The sequence below is a fragment of the Hippichthys cyanospilos genome, chromosome 4 (genome assembly GCF_059441005.1).
Source record: "Hippichthys cyanospilos isolate Australia breed blue-spotted pipefish chromosome 4, RoL_Hcya_1.0, whole genome shotgun sequence".
Taxonomy (NCBI): Eukaryota; Metazoa; Chordata; class Actinopteri; order Syngnathiformes; family Syngnathidae; genus Hippichthys; species Hippichthys cyanospilos.
Window position 1 is genome coordinate 24,033,815 of NC_142372.1, and position 17,896 is coordinate 24,051,710.

Genomic DNA, 17,896 nt, shown 5'->3' on the forward strand with positions numbered 1-17,896 from the left:
GTATGCAACCCAGACTAAATTTATATGAAAGAGTCGTAGCCATTTTTAACCATGATAAATGAGAACGACATTACCAAAGTATCTTCTCTCATGCATTGCCATTGACGACCATAGACATCAAAGATCAAAGATTTTTTTCTGGCCTGACAGTGAAATGAGTTCATTCCAACTGAATATACATATATTTATATATATATATATATATATATATATATATATATATATATATATATATATATATATATATATATATATATATATATATATATATATATATATATATTCCAATTTTTACAGTCAATGAGTTAAGATAAACCAATAGAATCAGTGAGTGCTTAAAGAGCGAATGTAATCTTCATCTGTTTGTCAATAGGCGTCGTGGAGAAGTACTGGTGGATTCTGGGAGTTAAAGATAACCATTCAATTAAGCGCAATTGTATTGTACTCAAAAGCTAAACACAAGTGAAATGTACTTAAGTACAGTAGTGTTTCCTTCACATGTAGTCAGAGCCAGTCAGCAGACCACTCGTGCCACATTCTGATAATCACTGGTCTTGAATTTTTAAAAGGTTATGTGTGATATATGATATATGTGATATATATGTGATATATATATATGTGATATATATGTGATATATATGTGATATATATAGATACATATGATATATGTGTGATAATATGTGATATAGCTAACTGAGGTTAAATCTTGTTTTGGTTTCCTACACTACTAATTCAATTATTGTTTTGAGAGGCAGGTGTGACGTAATTCATGTTTCCATCTTTTCACAGGCCCCGGCCTCGGGATGGGATCTTGCAGGTTTTGTGGTTTTGCCCCTGTCTTTATAAAAATGCAACCATGGCCTTAGCCGGGAAGAAAAGATACAATGTGCCGCATTTTCGGCACCTTGTGGGTTGCCACGCCCAAACTATGTTCTCTTACATATGATGGATGAAAATAGCTGCGGCCTGGATTTTGAAATATACAGGCTGATCTGAGTCATAGACCCCTTACTATACTGTATTGGATTAGTCTTTGAACATCGGAAAAATACTGTATGTTACCAGCCTTAGCAGAATCTTATCCTTGGATCAGATTGCATCATGCATTGGATTTTTCTCCTCTGAACATATGACATTACATAAGATAGAGTTTATCAATATTGTTCTATGTGTCAGCTAGCTGTTAAGTGTTAACCTAAAATTTTTATCTATAAATGTTTGTATTGCGTAGGCCTTTTTCAGTGAGCACAGAGGCAGCCTGAAACTATATTTTTTGTTTCGCACTCCAACGGCTTTCCAAGAAGGATGGAAATTAAAGCTGAAGCATGTTTGAATTAAACTTCTATTCAGTCACCCTATGTACGTATGAATTCATTTTTTGCTCACGTTTTATGCCATTTCTCATCTTCAATCAACTGATGCAGGGGTGTCAAAGTCATCTTTATCGCGGGCCACATTGTAGTTATACTTTCTGAGGGCCGGAATAACTGTAAAGTCAAATACATTTTCAAGTTTGTCTCGAAACATAATTGGTAATCGCACTCCCGTCCCCTGCATTTCCTCAAATGTGGGATACACTTATGACACGCTTGTATTTCTGTGTTGTCTTTCAATGGCAGTGTAACTGTAGAATGACAAACATGGTGTTAACTTTAAGTGTAAGTACAACAACAGAAAAAATAAATAGTACGAGTGCAGACAGAAGTACATAGACCTGACAAGTGACGGTCCAGAAAAAAATGGTCAAATGCTACCCTCTAATGGTGACAGAAGATTGGGCAAAAATACACAGACGGACTGACGATTACAATTTCGTCTGGCTTGAAAAAATGATGGACCGCGATGACAGAAAGGGGCCGGGGCTCTGACGACTGTCCGACCAGCAATAAAATGTAAGTTGCCCGCCTCTGAAAACAAGCAGACAAAAAAAAATCAAGTCTTGAACAATATGAAATCGGGCATCACTAAAAACTGTTCAAAAAGGGGTAAACAGCAACAACAACAAAAATGTAAAAAGTTGAAGATAACGAACATTTTTAGCTAGTCATAATTACCATTTCGTGGGCCACACAAAATGGTGTGGTGGGCCGGACCTAGCCCCCAGGCCTTAAATTTGACACCTGTGACTTAAATATTTTGTAATCAGAAGCCGCTGAAAATTGTTTAAAAAAAAATGTGGAATTGGAAACAAAAAATTGTAAAAGTTGAAGACAACTTAAATGTTTTTAGCCAATCATTAATTTGCATTTGGCGGGCCACATAAAATGATGTGGCGAGCCGGACCTGGCCCCAGGGCCTTGAGTTTGACACCCGTGATGTAGATGGATGTCAGTTCTCATTTATAATCGCCTGCCCTACAACTATAGAATAAGGTTTCATTAACATTGCCTAAATTTGGCTAAATTTCATCTGTCACATACACTACAAGTAAAACAGGGTTAAGTTAGGCAAGTTTGAGTGCAGGACATTGGGTCTTTGAAAGAGTGATCACCTACAGTGGGAACGCATCCCAGAAGGCTCTTATCAGCAAGCAATGTCTTCATGTCAAACATATTTAAAAATCAAAATAACAAAAAAATCTCTTAACATTTAACTCTAAACATGACTTTTAACTTTTAGTTGGCAAGATTGTGTACAGTGTGAGTTTTGTTTTTTGAAACCAGGACTAAAAAAGGCAGCAACTACAAATAAATCTGTGTTGTAGCTGTGAATGATAAAGAGTGAATTGAATCAACTATGTTTAGTCACTAAAGCGAACATTTTTCTCCACTGCATTACACTACCATGTTACAGCTAAAAGTAATGTATTACAGTAATTACTTTTGTAATGCATTACTATCAACACTGGTTACGACAGAACACTTGCCAATTATTTAAAAGATAGTTTCACACAAATTTGTGAATACAACTTTAAACTGAGCTTAGAATTCAGAATATTATCACATTATTTATGAACTAATGGGTTAAGCGAGAAATGATGAATTCCAGTACCGCCACAGGATAAACCTGCTGTGAATTTGGGGCTAGATTTGCCTTAATCAATTTCACGCTGGATGGCTGGTTTACTTGCTGATGCTGTGGGGTACAAAAAAAAAGTAGAAATGTTTTGTTCCAAATGGAAATAGTAACCATTAGAAAAATGTGCCCTCCTTGAGCATTGCTCATGAACGTGGAATGTGTTTAAGTTTGATTTTGGACTTCCATGGAACATTACTCGTACCTCTGTAATAAAGAGATCTTCATGGCATTCATCGACATGTTATGATTATGAACAATAATAATCGAAAGCGTGAAGGGTCCGCTGCATCATAGACCCCATTGGCTATCAAGGCCTTGGACGGTTTAACTAAGAGGCTGCTTGGACAACGGGACAAGAATTGCATGACTGTATAATGAAATCTCTAATACAAAAAGTGTAATATTTCATTTTACCACATGGTTGAAGCATAATTGGGGTGAGATGTATGTAACATTACTGAAATACTGTATGGCCATAATCATGGCAAAAGGAAATCTCTCAAATGTGATTCTGCAGTACATAAGAAATAAAATATGTAAATATATGACTACAAGACTACAATTATCCAGAAGGTGTCACTGTGTACTTGCTACAAATAACTTTCAATTTCCACACTTACTGGTGTCACCTTCTCAAAACTCATATTCTGCTCTGCTTCCATTCTCGGCTTAACCGTGTGTCGGTTGTACCTGATTGTTTCTTTCTCATTGGTGTTAAAACATTTCTGTTGTCTGGTTTTTGGTAAAGCCAAGTCAGTGTTTCTTCAGTAGCGCCTGCAGCTTTTTTTGGGGGCCTTGCTTCGTAGCTGAAGCCAAAGTTTGGTCAGTATTTAGAGTAGATTGTTCCAAAGAAGGGACAAAGCACAAGCTTAGCGCTGGACTTGGATGAACAGTCAGTAAAATAGATAAAAAGAGAAATATAAAGACCATAAACCACCATAAAACAGGCACAGGGAGAACATGCAAACTTCACACAGGAGAGTCAGAGCGAGAGATGAAGCGGAACCTCTGCATGATGTGCCAACCAGTCTGCCCAATCACCAGCTCTAAAAATAGAAATAAATGGAGAGAAATTCAATGAGTCAATTCAGTCAGATGTTTTGATCACAAAACAAGACATCTGCTAACATCTGCAACAACAAAAGTCGGCTTTTACTGAAATCAGAGCATTGAACCCCTTGTCACAAAAAATTCAGCTTACGAAACGCCTCGGCGGAAAAATATTGTCTTGAGTAAGGAGAGAAAATTCATGATACAATTCATGATAATATGAGACACGAGACACCAGCATCCGCGCAGACATGACTTTAATGTAATGTGTTTTTACAATCCCTGATGTCTACTGTATTTGTTACAGTTTATGATGCATTTTTATAATAGTTACAGCAGTTTTTTGCATTGTTTACTGTGGTCTTACACTTTTCATCTTTACTCGTTTCATCCACACTTCCATCAACAATTTACGCCATAGAACTACCAAACATAAAATTGGTATTAGTTACAGCTAACATTGAACATATTCACAAAAAAAAAACCACATATGTATCATAGCACTTTGGGCTGTCGCGTCCAATATTAGCGTTGTTAGCACTTTAGCAATGACGTCACACAGGAAGCACTTTGCATCACCCCAAACTAAATCCAAGTAAATTTACTTGCGCAAAACAATTAAAAAAATATATTATTGCTCCTGTGGAGTAAAAGGTTCCTGTATTTCGGGGGGCTTGGAACCTATTAGGCTCTGTGAAGGGAATCATATATTAGGTTGTTATCATTATGTGCTTAGTTCATTGTTACCCATTTATGCAATCCTAGTTCATCTTGACCCTGTCCTTAGATAGAACTGTTGACGCACGAAAGTGTGAGCCGGGACCTTGGCCCAGCTGCCGGTGGCGCCCGGCTGGCTCTTTTGTTGTGTCTTGTAGTCTGCTATGCTTCTACTCAATAAAAGCCAGGGGGGGACGGCTGGGCAGTGAAAAACTAGCGTTGGAAGACCCACGAGTTACATTTGCCCAAGCTTTTTTCCCTATGCCCGGCATAGAAAAGTCAATCTTGGCTGGTCTGAGTTACTCTTTTTGCTGTTTAAGCAGCTAGGCTTGTCCTAGTCTTCTTTTCTGAGATTTCTCTGACATTCTATTTACATGTAAAAAGCAGCTCTACTGACGAAAGATTCACGTTACTTTCTGAACTAATTAATTTCGTATGTATGAATCAATCAAATTTTATTTGTATAGCCCTGAATCACCGAAGTCTCAAAATTCTTCACAGATGAAAAGAGATCATGTCGAGACTTCTTTCGAAAAAAGAAGTCATACTGAGACACCATTTCAGTGTAAGGTACACAACACCATCCCCGGTACACAACACCATTCCCTGTCAAAGCTCCCAGAAGGGGAAGGAAAAAGTCAAAAACCCCAATTTGGGGAAAATCAGAAACCTTCAGAAGGGACCACAGGTGGGAGGAGCCCCCCTTCCAGGCCCACAGGTTGAAGTGGATGCTGCAAGTACCAAATACAGACAAATAGATACACAATACAGACAAATACAGGTACACTGTATCACTGTGCTGTGCAGAGGCCGAAATCAAAAGATTTGGACAATTTCAGATTTTATTTTTTTTACATGATCTGTCACAATATTTGTACATTTGATGAAGTTGCCTTCTTATATCTTTTATCTTGTATTCATAGTCAAATGGATTTCATGCATTTCCTTCAGAGGTCCATTTTGAGCATTGTCTTGTTACATAAAGAATCAAGACTTGATCAGGAGATGGCAGAGGTGACCAAGTAACATTCTTCCCACATTCCAGCTTTAAGAGGCCAAAAGCGGCGTCTGACAGTCTGACCGTAATCCTTGGGTTAAGAGTGTCTGAGTGACACCAACACCGGGGTTTTGCAACAAAAAGTAAATGTGGAAATACATATTGTAAAACCCTGCCTAATAACATTCAATGCCAGTCGGTGATAAATAACACAAACAACCTTAGAAAGTAAAAGTGATTAAAAAGAAATAATAATAATAATAATATGTAACAGTCATTTAAGTGTGTGGATTCAGTTGACTAGGGTTTTATCAAAGCTTGGGTGTTTTAGGATACTTTTTGCATTATACGTATTTATTGGTTTAGTTGTTCATTGGCTTTGCTTAACTCATTCAATGCCAGGGACGTATTTTCTCGTTTTTTTTAAGAGTTCAGACATTAAATCCCAGATACTTAACTCATTCAATGCCAGAGACGTATTTTCATGTTTTGTTAGTTTTTTTTTAGAGAGACCAGTATACAGTATTACAGTATGAGATTGAATGTTGTGAATGTGAAAATACATCGCTGGCATCGAATGAGTTAAGGGAGAAGGCAAGTCCAACATTTTGTTTATGTGGCTCTGACAGTCCAAAGACAGTGTTCTGGTTGGTATTGTGTTTGTAGAAAATGAATTAGATGCAACTAGGCATCTATTTTTATACATATATCCCTGACCAAACTTAGAAAAAGGTGACCTTAATTCATATTCATATAAAGTTGTTTGTTTGTTTTTAACTTGACTTCCCTTATAATTTTCAATATAATAATATTAAAAACTGATTGAAAAATATGGTCATGATGCATAAGAATATAATTTTAGATTGAAGTGAAATATGTATTGATTTAAATTGTCTTTTTATTCCATTTTTTGTGGGATTTAGAATACATCCAATATATATATATATATATATATATATATATATATATATTTTTTTTTTTTTTAAATTTACCCCATGTCAGGCTAAATTACTGCCATTAAAAATGGGAAATACTGTTATTTTTGGACCTATTGAACGCCTGCTGTTTTAAAAGGCATTTCCGCCAATGTTTGCATGAATCCTTTCAACTCACGAACGGGGTGCAATAGAAATTTTTGTGTTGACTCCCCAACACCACCGGGAGGCACTAGCGGCCAACTTATGACATTTGCAAGCCTTTCACTACACTTCATTAGTTGGCTTAGCCTGGAGTCCCCGAGTGCAAAAGTCTCATAATACTGTAATTATGACTTGTAAAATATTTCTATTTCAGTTTCATAAATAAATAAAGCGGGCATAGATCTCCCCACCCCCCAAAAAAGTATTCACATATTGGTTGGGTTGATGCCACTGAAGAAAGGACTGAGGGTTGAAACTAAAATATATTCAGGTGTTAATGTGCTTATGATGGAAACTACTTGATACAATAGAAAGCTGCACCTTGGCTAAACTCAAAGAAATCAGTTTGTTCACATTGAAACTGATGTCTGGTGACCTTGGAGAAGTTGACTTGATTGAATTACTTCAGCTGTAGCAAACGGACACCCTCCTTCACTTTTATACCGAGCAAAGTGAAATTAAGTCGGATTAAAGTGTTTTGGGCCACATGACGCCTGCCGGATAATCCCTTGAAAATATCCCATACATTCTTTTCCAGTCTAAGTGAAACCAGTCTTATTCACCTGCACCAGTGACTCCAAAGCCTGACTAAATTGCACCAACACTCAAACTTTAGCCTCCTCCCTTCAAAAAAAAAAAAAAAAGAAAGACAGAAAGAAACTAAACCGGTCTTGAAGTGTGCCAGCACTTTTTTTCTTTTTTTGCACTTGTGTGTATCTGGAAGTCTGAGATACATTTGCTCCACCTCATGTCCAATCCAACCATGTTTCTCACGCAAAGAAGGCTACATGCTGTATAAAAGCCACAAGAAGCTGACCTACAGCACAGACTGAACCAGCAGACATGGAAGTGACCAATGGCAGGGAGAATTTGAGGGATGAAGAGCAGCAAGCGGCAGAAGACTCTAAAGAGGCTGAAAGTAAGTCGATTTGCTTGGAGAAAGGTCTCATCAACACAGACGTTTCAAGTTTGTTAACGAGATTATTTTAAATTATGTTATACTCCCTGATGGTCGAGTCATACAGGCGTGTTTAAAAATGCTGTCACTTGATATTCAGCTGCAGATCATGTGTTGCATTCACATAGGAATGTTCTTGTTTCTCCTGTCTTTTGCCTGTGAGATAAGACAGACCAAAAGGCGGGCCTTACTTTTCACTTTAGTAAACCTATTTATTGATCACCACAAGTAAGTCAACCGTTCAGATGTTGTTATTACCTTGCTTGGAATTTGAATTAGCCTAGAAGTTTCATGTTATTCATAAAATTTAGAAATTGAATGTATTTTCACCATTATGTTCAATAAAAGCATAAGTAGTTTGTGGCAGTACTGTAAGCAGAGACCTATATAAACATTACATCAATGATTCCCACCAGTGTGACGCTTGTCATCCAAATTTGACCATTATTACATGTAAAGAAATAGAAAATGTGCACCGTTTGCCTGTGGTAATTTTCTTTACCGCTTTGAAAAATATATATGTTGCTCTATGCAAACGAATGTCTTAAAAAACTAATTGTCTGTATGATATTTTCAGACCACTTACTCCATGCATGCAGGATGATTTCTCACTCCATGACTGTAAATTTGAGTACGAATAGTTGTCTGTCTCGGATTTCTCCGATCATTGAAGGGCCACAAGTCAGTCAAGCGGTGAAGAATGATCTCATTTCCATGTTCCCCCCCTCTCAGTATTGACTGTTATTCAATATACAAGTCCTTTTTTTCCACAGACATGATGATTGAGTGGATGCTTCCTATTAAACCTTGTTTTTGTGTGTCAAAGCTCAGAAAACGGTACTGATCGTGTACGCCCACCAGAGCTTGGGCTCATTCAATGAAGCAGTCCGGGACGAGGCTACTAAGGAACTCTCAAAACAAGGCTACCGGGTCATCGTATCAGACCTTTATGCAATGAACTTCAAAGCCAGCGCCACCAAGAGTGATGTGACTGGTGAGCTTTATAATTATACCAATTTCCATCCCCAAATGCTGTATACTGTACAGTACATTGTGTAGCGTTATATCCAGAGGTGGGCACTTGGTCAGCACTGACGGACTGTCCGTCAGTCTGTCGCCGATGGATGCCGTTTTGCCGACAGATTGAGGAATGACAGGAATGATGTTTCAGCAATGGCTTTCTTCTTGCCAGTTGCATAAAGGCTAGATGTTGTGCAGTGCATGACCTCTGGTTGTTCTGCAGACAGATTTTGCAGACAGATTTGTGCAGTTCCTCCATTGCCTATAGCCCTTTTGTCTGCTTCCCCAATCAGTGCTATCTTCGCTCTCGCTGTCTGTTTAGGTAGATGACCATGGATTGCTACACACTGAAAATTGATTGGTTAAAAATAGAACCGAACAATCTGGTCAGTTAAGAAAATTTTGGTCACCATTTTTTTTGACATTTGAGACAGTTTTGGAAGTACCAATTTTTTTGGTGTTGTGGGTAGCCTAGTTTGCTTTCACAATCCCAACAACATTGACAGTACAGTAGTTAACACTCTGAATTGTCCTCAAGTGTAAACATCTAAAGGGCTCCATGATTTTCCAATATTAAATACCAATATCTTGTTGGTCCTATCATCAGTGTAAATTTTGGATACACAACAATTCACCGTTTGATTTAACTGAGTAAGTTAACTGGTTAAGTTCAGTAACTGGTGAGTTACAAGAGGAGTGTGACTTGTTTTGTCTTTGTGATATGAAACAATATCTACAAAATGTTAACTTGAACAAATAACGCAATGGGTACGACTGGATACATTTTAAACTTCTTCCTACTTCCGTTTGAATGTATACTTCTTATTTTTAGTTAAAGTTTGTCAAATTTTGAAATGTGCTTATACATATGTTTAATAAAATAACAAATCAAAATCAAACCAACGAACTGGTTGGACACAACTACAAACTAGATTAGACTAATCAATTAAAAATAAAAACTTGTATTTTTGAGCAATAAATTTTTAGAGTGTAGGTTTGCAGTTCTGCAAACAAATGCACACAACAAATCAGATTTCTACATCCAACTATCCATCCATTATCTTGACCGCATATCGTCACAAAGGTCACGAGCATGCTGGAGTCTAACCCACCTGTCTTTTTTCAGTAGGCAGGGCACACCCTGAGCTGATACCAGCTAATCACAGGGGACGCAATGACATCCAAACATTCTCACTCACAAATACACCAATTGGGACAATTTGGCGTGCCCAATATACCTACCATGCAAGTTTTCGGAATATGCGAGGAAGCCGCAGTACCGGAAGAAAACCCAATCAGGCATGGGGAGAGCATGCAGACTTCACCTAAGAGGGTTGTAGCCAGAATGGAGCCAGCGGTGGTAACCATTCTTCAACCCAACTCAGATTTAGATTCTCTTAAATGTTTGAAAACTGTATATTGTTTATGTTGCACTTCACAATTATGTACTACTTTATGATGGGATACTACCAAATTTCCTTAAAACACATTCAAGCATTTGCTATAAAAGGTCAAAAAATGTGAAAAAGTCCAAGAACTATGAATACTTTTTTCAGGCACTATAGACACCTTCGAATACAGTAATTGCAGCCTTTCAAAATTAAAAATCTCACGTTATCTTTCCATTCATTACTGTCAATGCTGCTATTGCCCAGGTGATTTAAAGAACTCTAAGCTTTTCCAGTACGGAGAGGAGACAATGCATGCATGGATGGAGGGTCGCCTAAGTGACGATATTGTGGCTGAACAACGCAAAGTAAAAGAGGCTGAGCTCATCATCTTCCAGGTGATTGGTCATTTGTAAAAGTGAAAAGATCACAAACGAGTTCAAAGCTTAATAATGTGATCGAGAAGGTTGCCGTTGCTTGTTTTCGGCTTTGTTTTTGCCATGCCAACTGGAATTACCATAAAATAAGGATCGGCTTTTTTTTTTTTTTTTCAGGCACGTTGATGCACTTTGTTATTTTTTTCTGTTTTAGACTAACCCATAACGTGTATAAACACTGTAAAAAAAGTAAATATCAGTAGTTGAAAGTTGATTTATATTGTTTTTTTTTTCTTTTGCTAATGTTAAAAAGGATACAGTTCTAGGTATAGTTAGACAATTTCTATAAGTAATCATTTCATTGATAGTCAGTATGGCGAGTGGGGGTGCGTGAAAGGTTTTCTCTTTCCTGGGAGGGCTTTGCAAAATATAATTGAGAAGCACTGAGTTAGACTAAATGTGAGTTTGATTCTCTTTGCATATTTACCAATACATAGAACCGTTTTATACACAGTGCAAGTGTTGAGTTTTAAAATGTATTCTGTGGATCATACGCCACACTGGAACCAGCTGAAAAAAAATATGATCCTGATATCATAAATGTAGACGTCATCCGACATAATAATATTGAATATTACAGTATTAGTTTGGATGATCATATATTCAAATAAATGTTATAATTTCTTTTCGCAGTTTCCTTTATACTGGTTCAGCGTACCCGCTATCATGAAAGGATGGATGGATCGAGTTCTGACTCAGGGCTTTGCTTTCTCCCTGGAAAAGATGTATAACAATGGTGTTTTCAAGGTACGTCTCGGCGGACCTTCTGCTGTACTGTACATAGAATTACGGAAGTGACATTAAAATCAATTACTTGTTGTACATCTCTAATGGATAGTTAATTAATAGGACTGTAGAAAGAATGAATACATCAATTTTCTGTATCACTTATCCTCACAAGCATAATGTGTGTGTGCTGGCGCCCATCTCAGCTGACTTTGGCTGAGCTACGAGGTGTACTTCAGCCAATCACAAGACGCATATGGTAGACAACCGTTCACGCTCACGTTCACACCTACGGGGAATCAGTCTTCAAGTATTGTACCATGCATCATGTTTTTGAAATGGGGGAAATGACTGCTAAATTTTGAACTCTAATCTATATATATATATATATATATATATATATATATATATAAATAATCAGTACATCATCACTTGTCCGTGTTTAAAATGAAGATAAACTGTAAACTCAAAGTTACAGTCCATGAGTGCCTAAGAGATCAGGATCTTGCCAGCAGCATACCTGCTAATATTCCGTTTGTGATTTAATGCTTCCCCTAAGGACAAGAAAGCGATGTTATCCTTCACAACTGGAGCTACAGAATCAATGTTTCGTCCTGATGGCATCAATGGAGACATAAACGTCACACTGTGGCCTCTCCAGGTGAAAATGAATTTGGGTTAGAACCACGCACATGTCGGCATAGCAATGTGCTTTACCTACTGTGTGATGTAAGATCAATGACGTATGCGTGTTTAACCATTTGTATGAGTACGACTCTAAATCGTGTCAAGTTTGAATTGTTTTCGTACGTGTACGACTAAATTGTGTTGAGTTTACGAACGGAAAACTTGTGAGTGCGAGGTATTTTGAATACAGCTCTCGTTTGCATGACTATGACCTCGCGAGACACTACTTGACGTCTTTGTGTGGAGCTCTTCGTTGGATTCATGGATCTGACCCTTTGCATTCATGGATCTGATCCTTCGAAGCTTCTAAAATGATGCCACTGTCCAATAAATTGTCCCCAAATGTCCCACAAAAGCTTCATTTGAGCATCACTAAAAATGCACTTACGTTATCCTTAAGATAAAAGCCTGATGAGCAATCGAAAGCTTCTGTTTTTTCTGCTTTGTGCACGCGTGGCACAAATGACTCACAGATTGACTTACTTTCCACGAATCCAAAGGACAGATTCATGCAAATACGTGAAGTCGTGTCTCGCAAGGTCACAGTCGTGCAAACGACAGTTGTATTTAAAATACCTTGCACGAGCAAGTTTTTCATTCATAAACTCAACACAGAATCAGAGTCATACTCATACAAAAACAATTCAAACTCAACATGATCGGCAGTCGTACTCCTACGAATTGTTTAACATGCATACGTCTTTTTGACAGCGATCTTTTTAACGAATGCACTGATTACCCGCCAGGGTAGCATGGCATTGGTACTGCCTTGTGTTGTGAGACATATTCAGGTGTGTCACAGGAAATAATTACATTTGATTTGTCAGGAAAGTACTCTTTATTAATTATAAGTAGATTTTGGTTTATCTATTTGTGTCGGTGATGTTTAAGGACAAGCAGAAAGAAACCCACTGAATGTAACCACTGATAAGTCTTAGCTTCCTGGCTCCCAGTACATAAGTCCATATTTGAGTGTACGAGGGTATGATTATCATTTCAGAATTCACACTTTTTGTGACATTCTTGATTGCTTGTGTTCCGTGAGAGTTTCCTCATTTAAAATGTGTGCATTGTCCAAACACTAAACTAATGTATATTCATAAACATACCTAATTTTGGATTCTAACCAGGTGCATGCCTGGGCATCCGCTGTGCTTTGCATACGATTGTTTCTGCTACAGTATATTTCATATTTGTGTCTTTTGTGTGTGTGTGTTTTCAGAATGGCACTTTGCACTTCTGTGGATTTCAGGTCCTCGCTCCTCAGATTTTCTGGAGTCCAGCTCACAGCACTGCTGTAGTTCGAGCAGCAATGCTAAAAGAATGGCGTGAGCGTCTCAAAGGACTACTGACGGAAAAGTGTTTGACTTTTGCCCCATGTGAATGGTTTGACCTGAGCTTTGAAAAGGGCTTCCTGCTCCGGCCAAAGGTAAATGAGGAGCAGAAATCCAACGCCTACGGGATCACCACAGGTCACCATCTTGGCAAACTACTCCCCCCAGACAATCAGATCAAAGCACAGCCCACAGAAGAAGAGCTTGTCAGTACCTGCCTTGTCACACAGATGGCTCTAACTACAAACAAAAAAATGTGAAATGAATGTGAAAGACAGTTGCAGAATCATGCTAATCAATTTACTGAATTGTCACTGTGCTTGTACTGTACTCTTTAAAAATATATATTTTTCATTTGAATAAATATAACATGCAGTTATCGCCAGATTTAAAATGTTGTTCACTACTCAATTATGTTTGTGTGTATGTGTGTGTATGATATGTTCTACTTAAAATGTGGTTGTTTTCCTTTATTAAAAAGTTATGTTAAGTTGTGGCACCTTTAGTAGGCCAGTTAACACATGAAACCACGTAAGCCTATAAATGCTGGAAGTAGGAACAGCACACAAAAAAGTCAAATAAACTTACATTTGATTTAAACAGTAATCTATTTAGTGACTTGCTTTTAAATTAAACCTCTTATGTTTTTCGTCACGGTTTGTACCGTCCACTTAATATGCTATAATTCACACAAATTGCAATGTTTACATGCTGCCTGAAGTCATCATTTGTGTTGCACTTTGACAAAAAATCTTTGCGTCAACACATGACATTTGCTTTCCAAAGGCTGTGTGAAGCGGTTAACACTTATACCCTACCTCAGTGGCCTGTCTGCAGGCAGTCTGTGAAATAATTTGGGTCTTTTGGAACTGATTTAATTTATCTTTTAAAAGTTACACATTTGTGCCTTGAATAGCCTATCTTTGTTTTTGGCGCCTCCTCTGGCTGCTGTTGATAGGGCATTTTGTGGTTGGGAGCAGTTGCTGTCGGTGCACACGTGTTGTTCCTTCTCTATGTGAGATCTGGCCCGCGAGTGTCTGTGAATTATGTTTTCTGCATCGGAATATTGTCATTTATGCTAATAACGACAAAACGTGTCGTTTGTTGGTCCAACTTGTGACAGCCAATAACATGCTAGCTCATGTTCGTTGTTATCTTCAGCATGATATTCTGTATAGCGTGGCCTTGTATGTGTTTAGCTTATTTGCCTTTTCGTTTGTGCTGGATATTTCCTTTTGGTAAATGTTAGCATACACAAATGTTTTCCATTGACACTGCTTTGCATCTAATTAATGTTTTGTATTGAAAGGAATGTCGTTTGTAATTCAGTTATATGATTGATTTAATCCATGCAATTTGTGTACATTTAGTAAGATATAATTTTTGCAGATGAGATGTACCTGAGTTATGTTTGGTGTATTTTCTTTTACAGTGTAAATGAGTGAGAGCTATGGCAAGCCTTTTGAGCATTTATTCGATATCAAGGATATCAGCCATTTGCATTTTTCACTAGTTTAGTCTTTGCCGGCACTAGTTGGACATACATCCAAACTAGTTATTAGCTTTGTCTTACTAGTTGTACAAAAACGCCGACTAGTGGCTAATTTTCAACAAGTAGTGGCACTTTTGTCCAACAAGTGTTGATTGGTTGCCCAACTAGTGAAATCAAGAAACACACTTGTAGTGCCAATTGCCCAGCTAGTTCGCTTTTTGATGCACATGTGGCACACTAGATTGAACTAGTCATGTTCAAAGTCTTACTAGTTAACTAGTAAGACATAAAAGCGTCAACATGTTAACTAGTCAAACACAGTTTGTTCCTACATGTTAACTAGTGACCTCTGATTTCCTCCACTAGTTTACTAGTGACAGCCGGAACACCCACTAGTGACACTAGTGACAAACAAATTACTGACAAGTTAACGAGAGCTGTACTACTGACACAACTGCATTAAAGAAGAGTTCCACTCAATTGGAACATCCAGGAAAGATGGAACATTGGGTTGCTAATAAAAAAAAAAAAAATGTATTTGTGTTCGTTTCGTTTTATATTAAATTGTGGAAGTATTCATAACTTTTCAATAAAGCAATCAATTCAACCAGTTTTATATATTTTTTTTTTAAATGTGATAATTTTCAAATTTGTCAAAATGACTTTTTTTGTTTACAATGACTTGCTAAGAAGGCAATGAAGCCAACAAAGAGCTGTATTACTAACACAACTAAATTAAAGAGGTTACACTCATTTGCTGTCTGTCTACTTTGATAGAAGTCATTTTAACATCTGGCAAGGACAGAACATTGGGATATTCATTTATTGTGATCATTTTAGAGGATATTGTCAAAGTATTCATGATTCTTCAATAAAGCAATTCAAAATGAATTTCAATTCAATTGAAACTGAAACCAAGCTCACAGGACTACTGCACGGAGACAACGAGGCAGTGGACTTGTTGAACAGACATAAATAATCATTCGACATTGATCCAAGATCTAACTGAAAGCAACTTGGAACTCAAATACACTCACCCTAACTAAGAAACATGAAACAGCTGGACAGGAACAAAAGGCAGGAGGAGCTGACACACGGAAGGCACGTCCACACAGACAGGTTGAAAAAAAATCACATCAACGAGGACAGATGTGATGGAAACCAAAGAAGAACAGAGGACAAGAACCCCAAAACAACAGAACTTGACAAAGCATCTGCCAAGAGTTTTACAAAGCATGTAGAAAGTGTAGCAGCTTCACCATCCCAACAAAAACTGAATAATGGCCCCTGCATTAGTTTTTTTTTTTTTTTGGCAGGTTCTTGTGGGTCACTTTTGTGCAGCATCTTTACCATGTTTGGGTCCTTTTCTTCCACATCATTCTTGCATTGTTTTAGCCAAGGGATGGCACACACCTGGTAGTGTGATAACTAAGTGGCCATACCACACTGAACTTTGACATGTTGTCGCCACCTTGTTGGAATTTCAGCTAGCCAGTGTCTTCTTTCAATGCTTTCCCTTTGATGTGAAATGTCTTTGAGGTAAAGATCAAAGGATTTGAGAAAATCCCACACAATTTTAAATGGCATCGAGGGCTAGATTCACATGGTCCTAAGCATAGGGTATTGGTGTCAAAGTCCAGTTCTTGAAGGCCATTATCCTGAAAGTTTTAGATCAGGGATGTCAAACTCATTTTTATTGTGGGCCACATTGTAGTTATACTTTCTGTCAGAGGACCGGAATGAAAGGGCTCACTTTTAAGTGTGTTCTTCACACACTTACCTAAGTTTTGACATTCAAAAGAGAAAGTTTGGGTACAAAAAAAATGTTGTTTTTTTTTCCCCTCCCAATTTTTCTAAAAGTTTGGAAGGGAGCAAGGAAGGAAGGGGAGGAAAGCGGAAGGAGGGAATGTGAAAGAAGGAAGGAGAGAAAATGAGAGGAAGGAAGGAAGGCAAGAAGGAAAGAAGGAAGGAATGAGAGAAGGGGAAGGAAGTGATATGAAGGAAGGAATGAGAGAAAGGAAGGAAGGGTAGAAAGGAAAGGGAGAGAAGACAGGAAGGTAAAAAAAAAGAGGGGGGGTGGAGAGAAAAGCAGACAACTTGCAAGTTTGGTATTTGAGCCAGAAACTTGGGAAGCAAGGGCGACTCGGTGGCGCAGTGATCGGTGTCCGCCTCACAGTTAAAGGGACCCAAGTTCAAATCCACCTCGCTCCGGCCTTCCTGTGTGGAATTTGTCCCCCGCCTACTTGCCCAAAGTCAGCTGGGGTAAATGGCTCTAGAAAATGGATGGACTTGGAAATCAATTCATTCTTTTGCGGGTAACATGAAATGATATTTATATGCTTCTCTCTCAAACACAGCTGATTCAAATGATTAGGAATGTTTTCAAGTCCTGCAGAGCTTGCTGAGCAGCTTATCATTTGAATCAGGTGTGATGGGACGAGAAAACTGGACAACGTGCAGGATACCGACAGGCCCTTGAGGACTGGAGTTTGACAGCAGTGAACCTAGAACCTTGTGTCGGTTGAATGGATCTGACCGCAACTAAAAACTTCAAAACACATTTAATTACACCTCCAAATGCGCTTACATTAACACTGCAAACATTGAACAAGTTCATTGACTATAGCTGTGGTGGCATTTTTTAATGCATCCATATTGAGCAGCAAATCATCTGAAACACGTTTGACATCAAAAGAATGCTGACAACAATTTCTTAGGACAAAAGAGGAAGAGGTCCATGACAAATGGATTTCATGTCGAGTTAATCCAAAAATTGATTACAGTGAAGGGGGAATAGAATGTACTTTCCTTATCAGATAGCAACGCTGGCGACGTTGGGGCCCAGTGTCAACCCTCCTCCAAAAAATACAGCCGAATGAAAGGAGCCAGCAATGACGTAATCGTAAAGAGGTCTCCCGGTTGGCTGGCAGTTA

At 38.1% G+C, this 17,896-nt stretch overlaps 1 protein-coding gene across 1 annotated transcript; it reads left to right on the top strand.

Annotated features, from left to right (window-relative positions):
* The first annotated feature begins 7,617 nt into the window (after window positions 1-7,617).
* nqo1 (NAD(P)H dehydrogenase, quinone 1) lies at window positions 7,618-15,716 on the top strand. The gene is made up of 6 exons (XM_088413688.1): window positions 7,618-7,840; window positions 8,706-8,873; window positions 10,555-10,685; window positions 11,358-11,471; window positions 12,010-12,111; window positions 13,360-15,716. The coding sequence occupies exons 1-6, from the start codon at window positions 7,765-7,767 to the stop codon at window positions 13,729-13,731; spliced, it is 963 nt and encodes a 320-aa protein (XP_088269814.1). The 5' UTR covers window positions 7,618-7,764; the 3' UTR covers window positions 13,732-15,716.
* The last annotated feature ends 2,180 nt before the right edge of the window (window positions 15,717-17,896 follow it).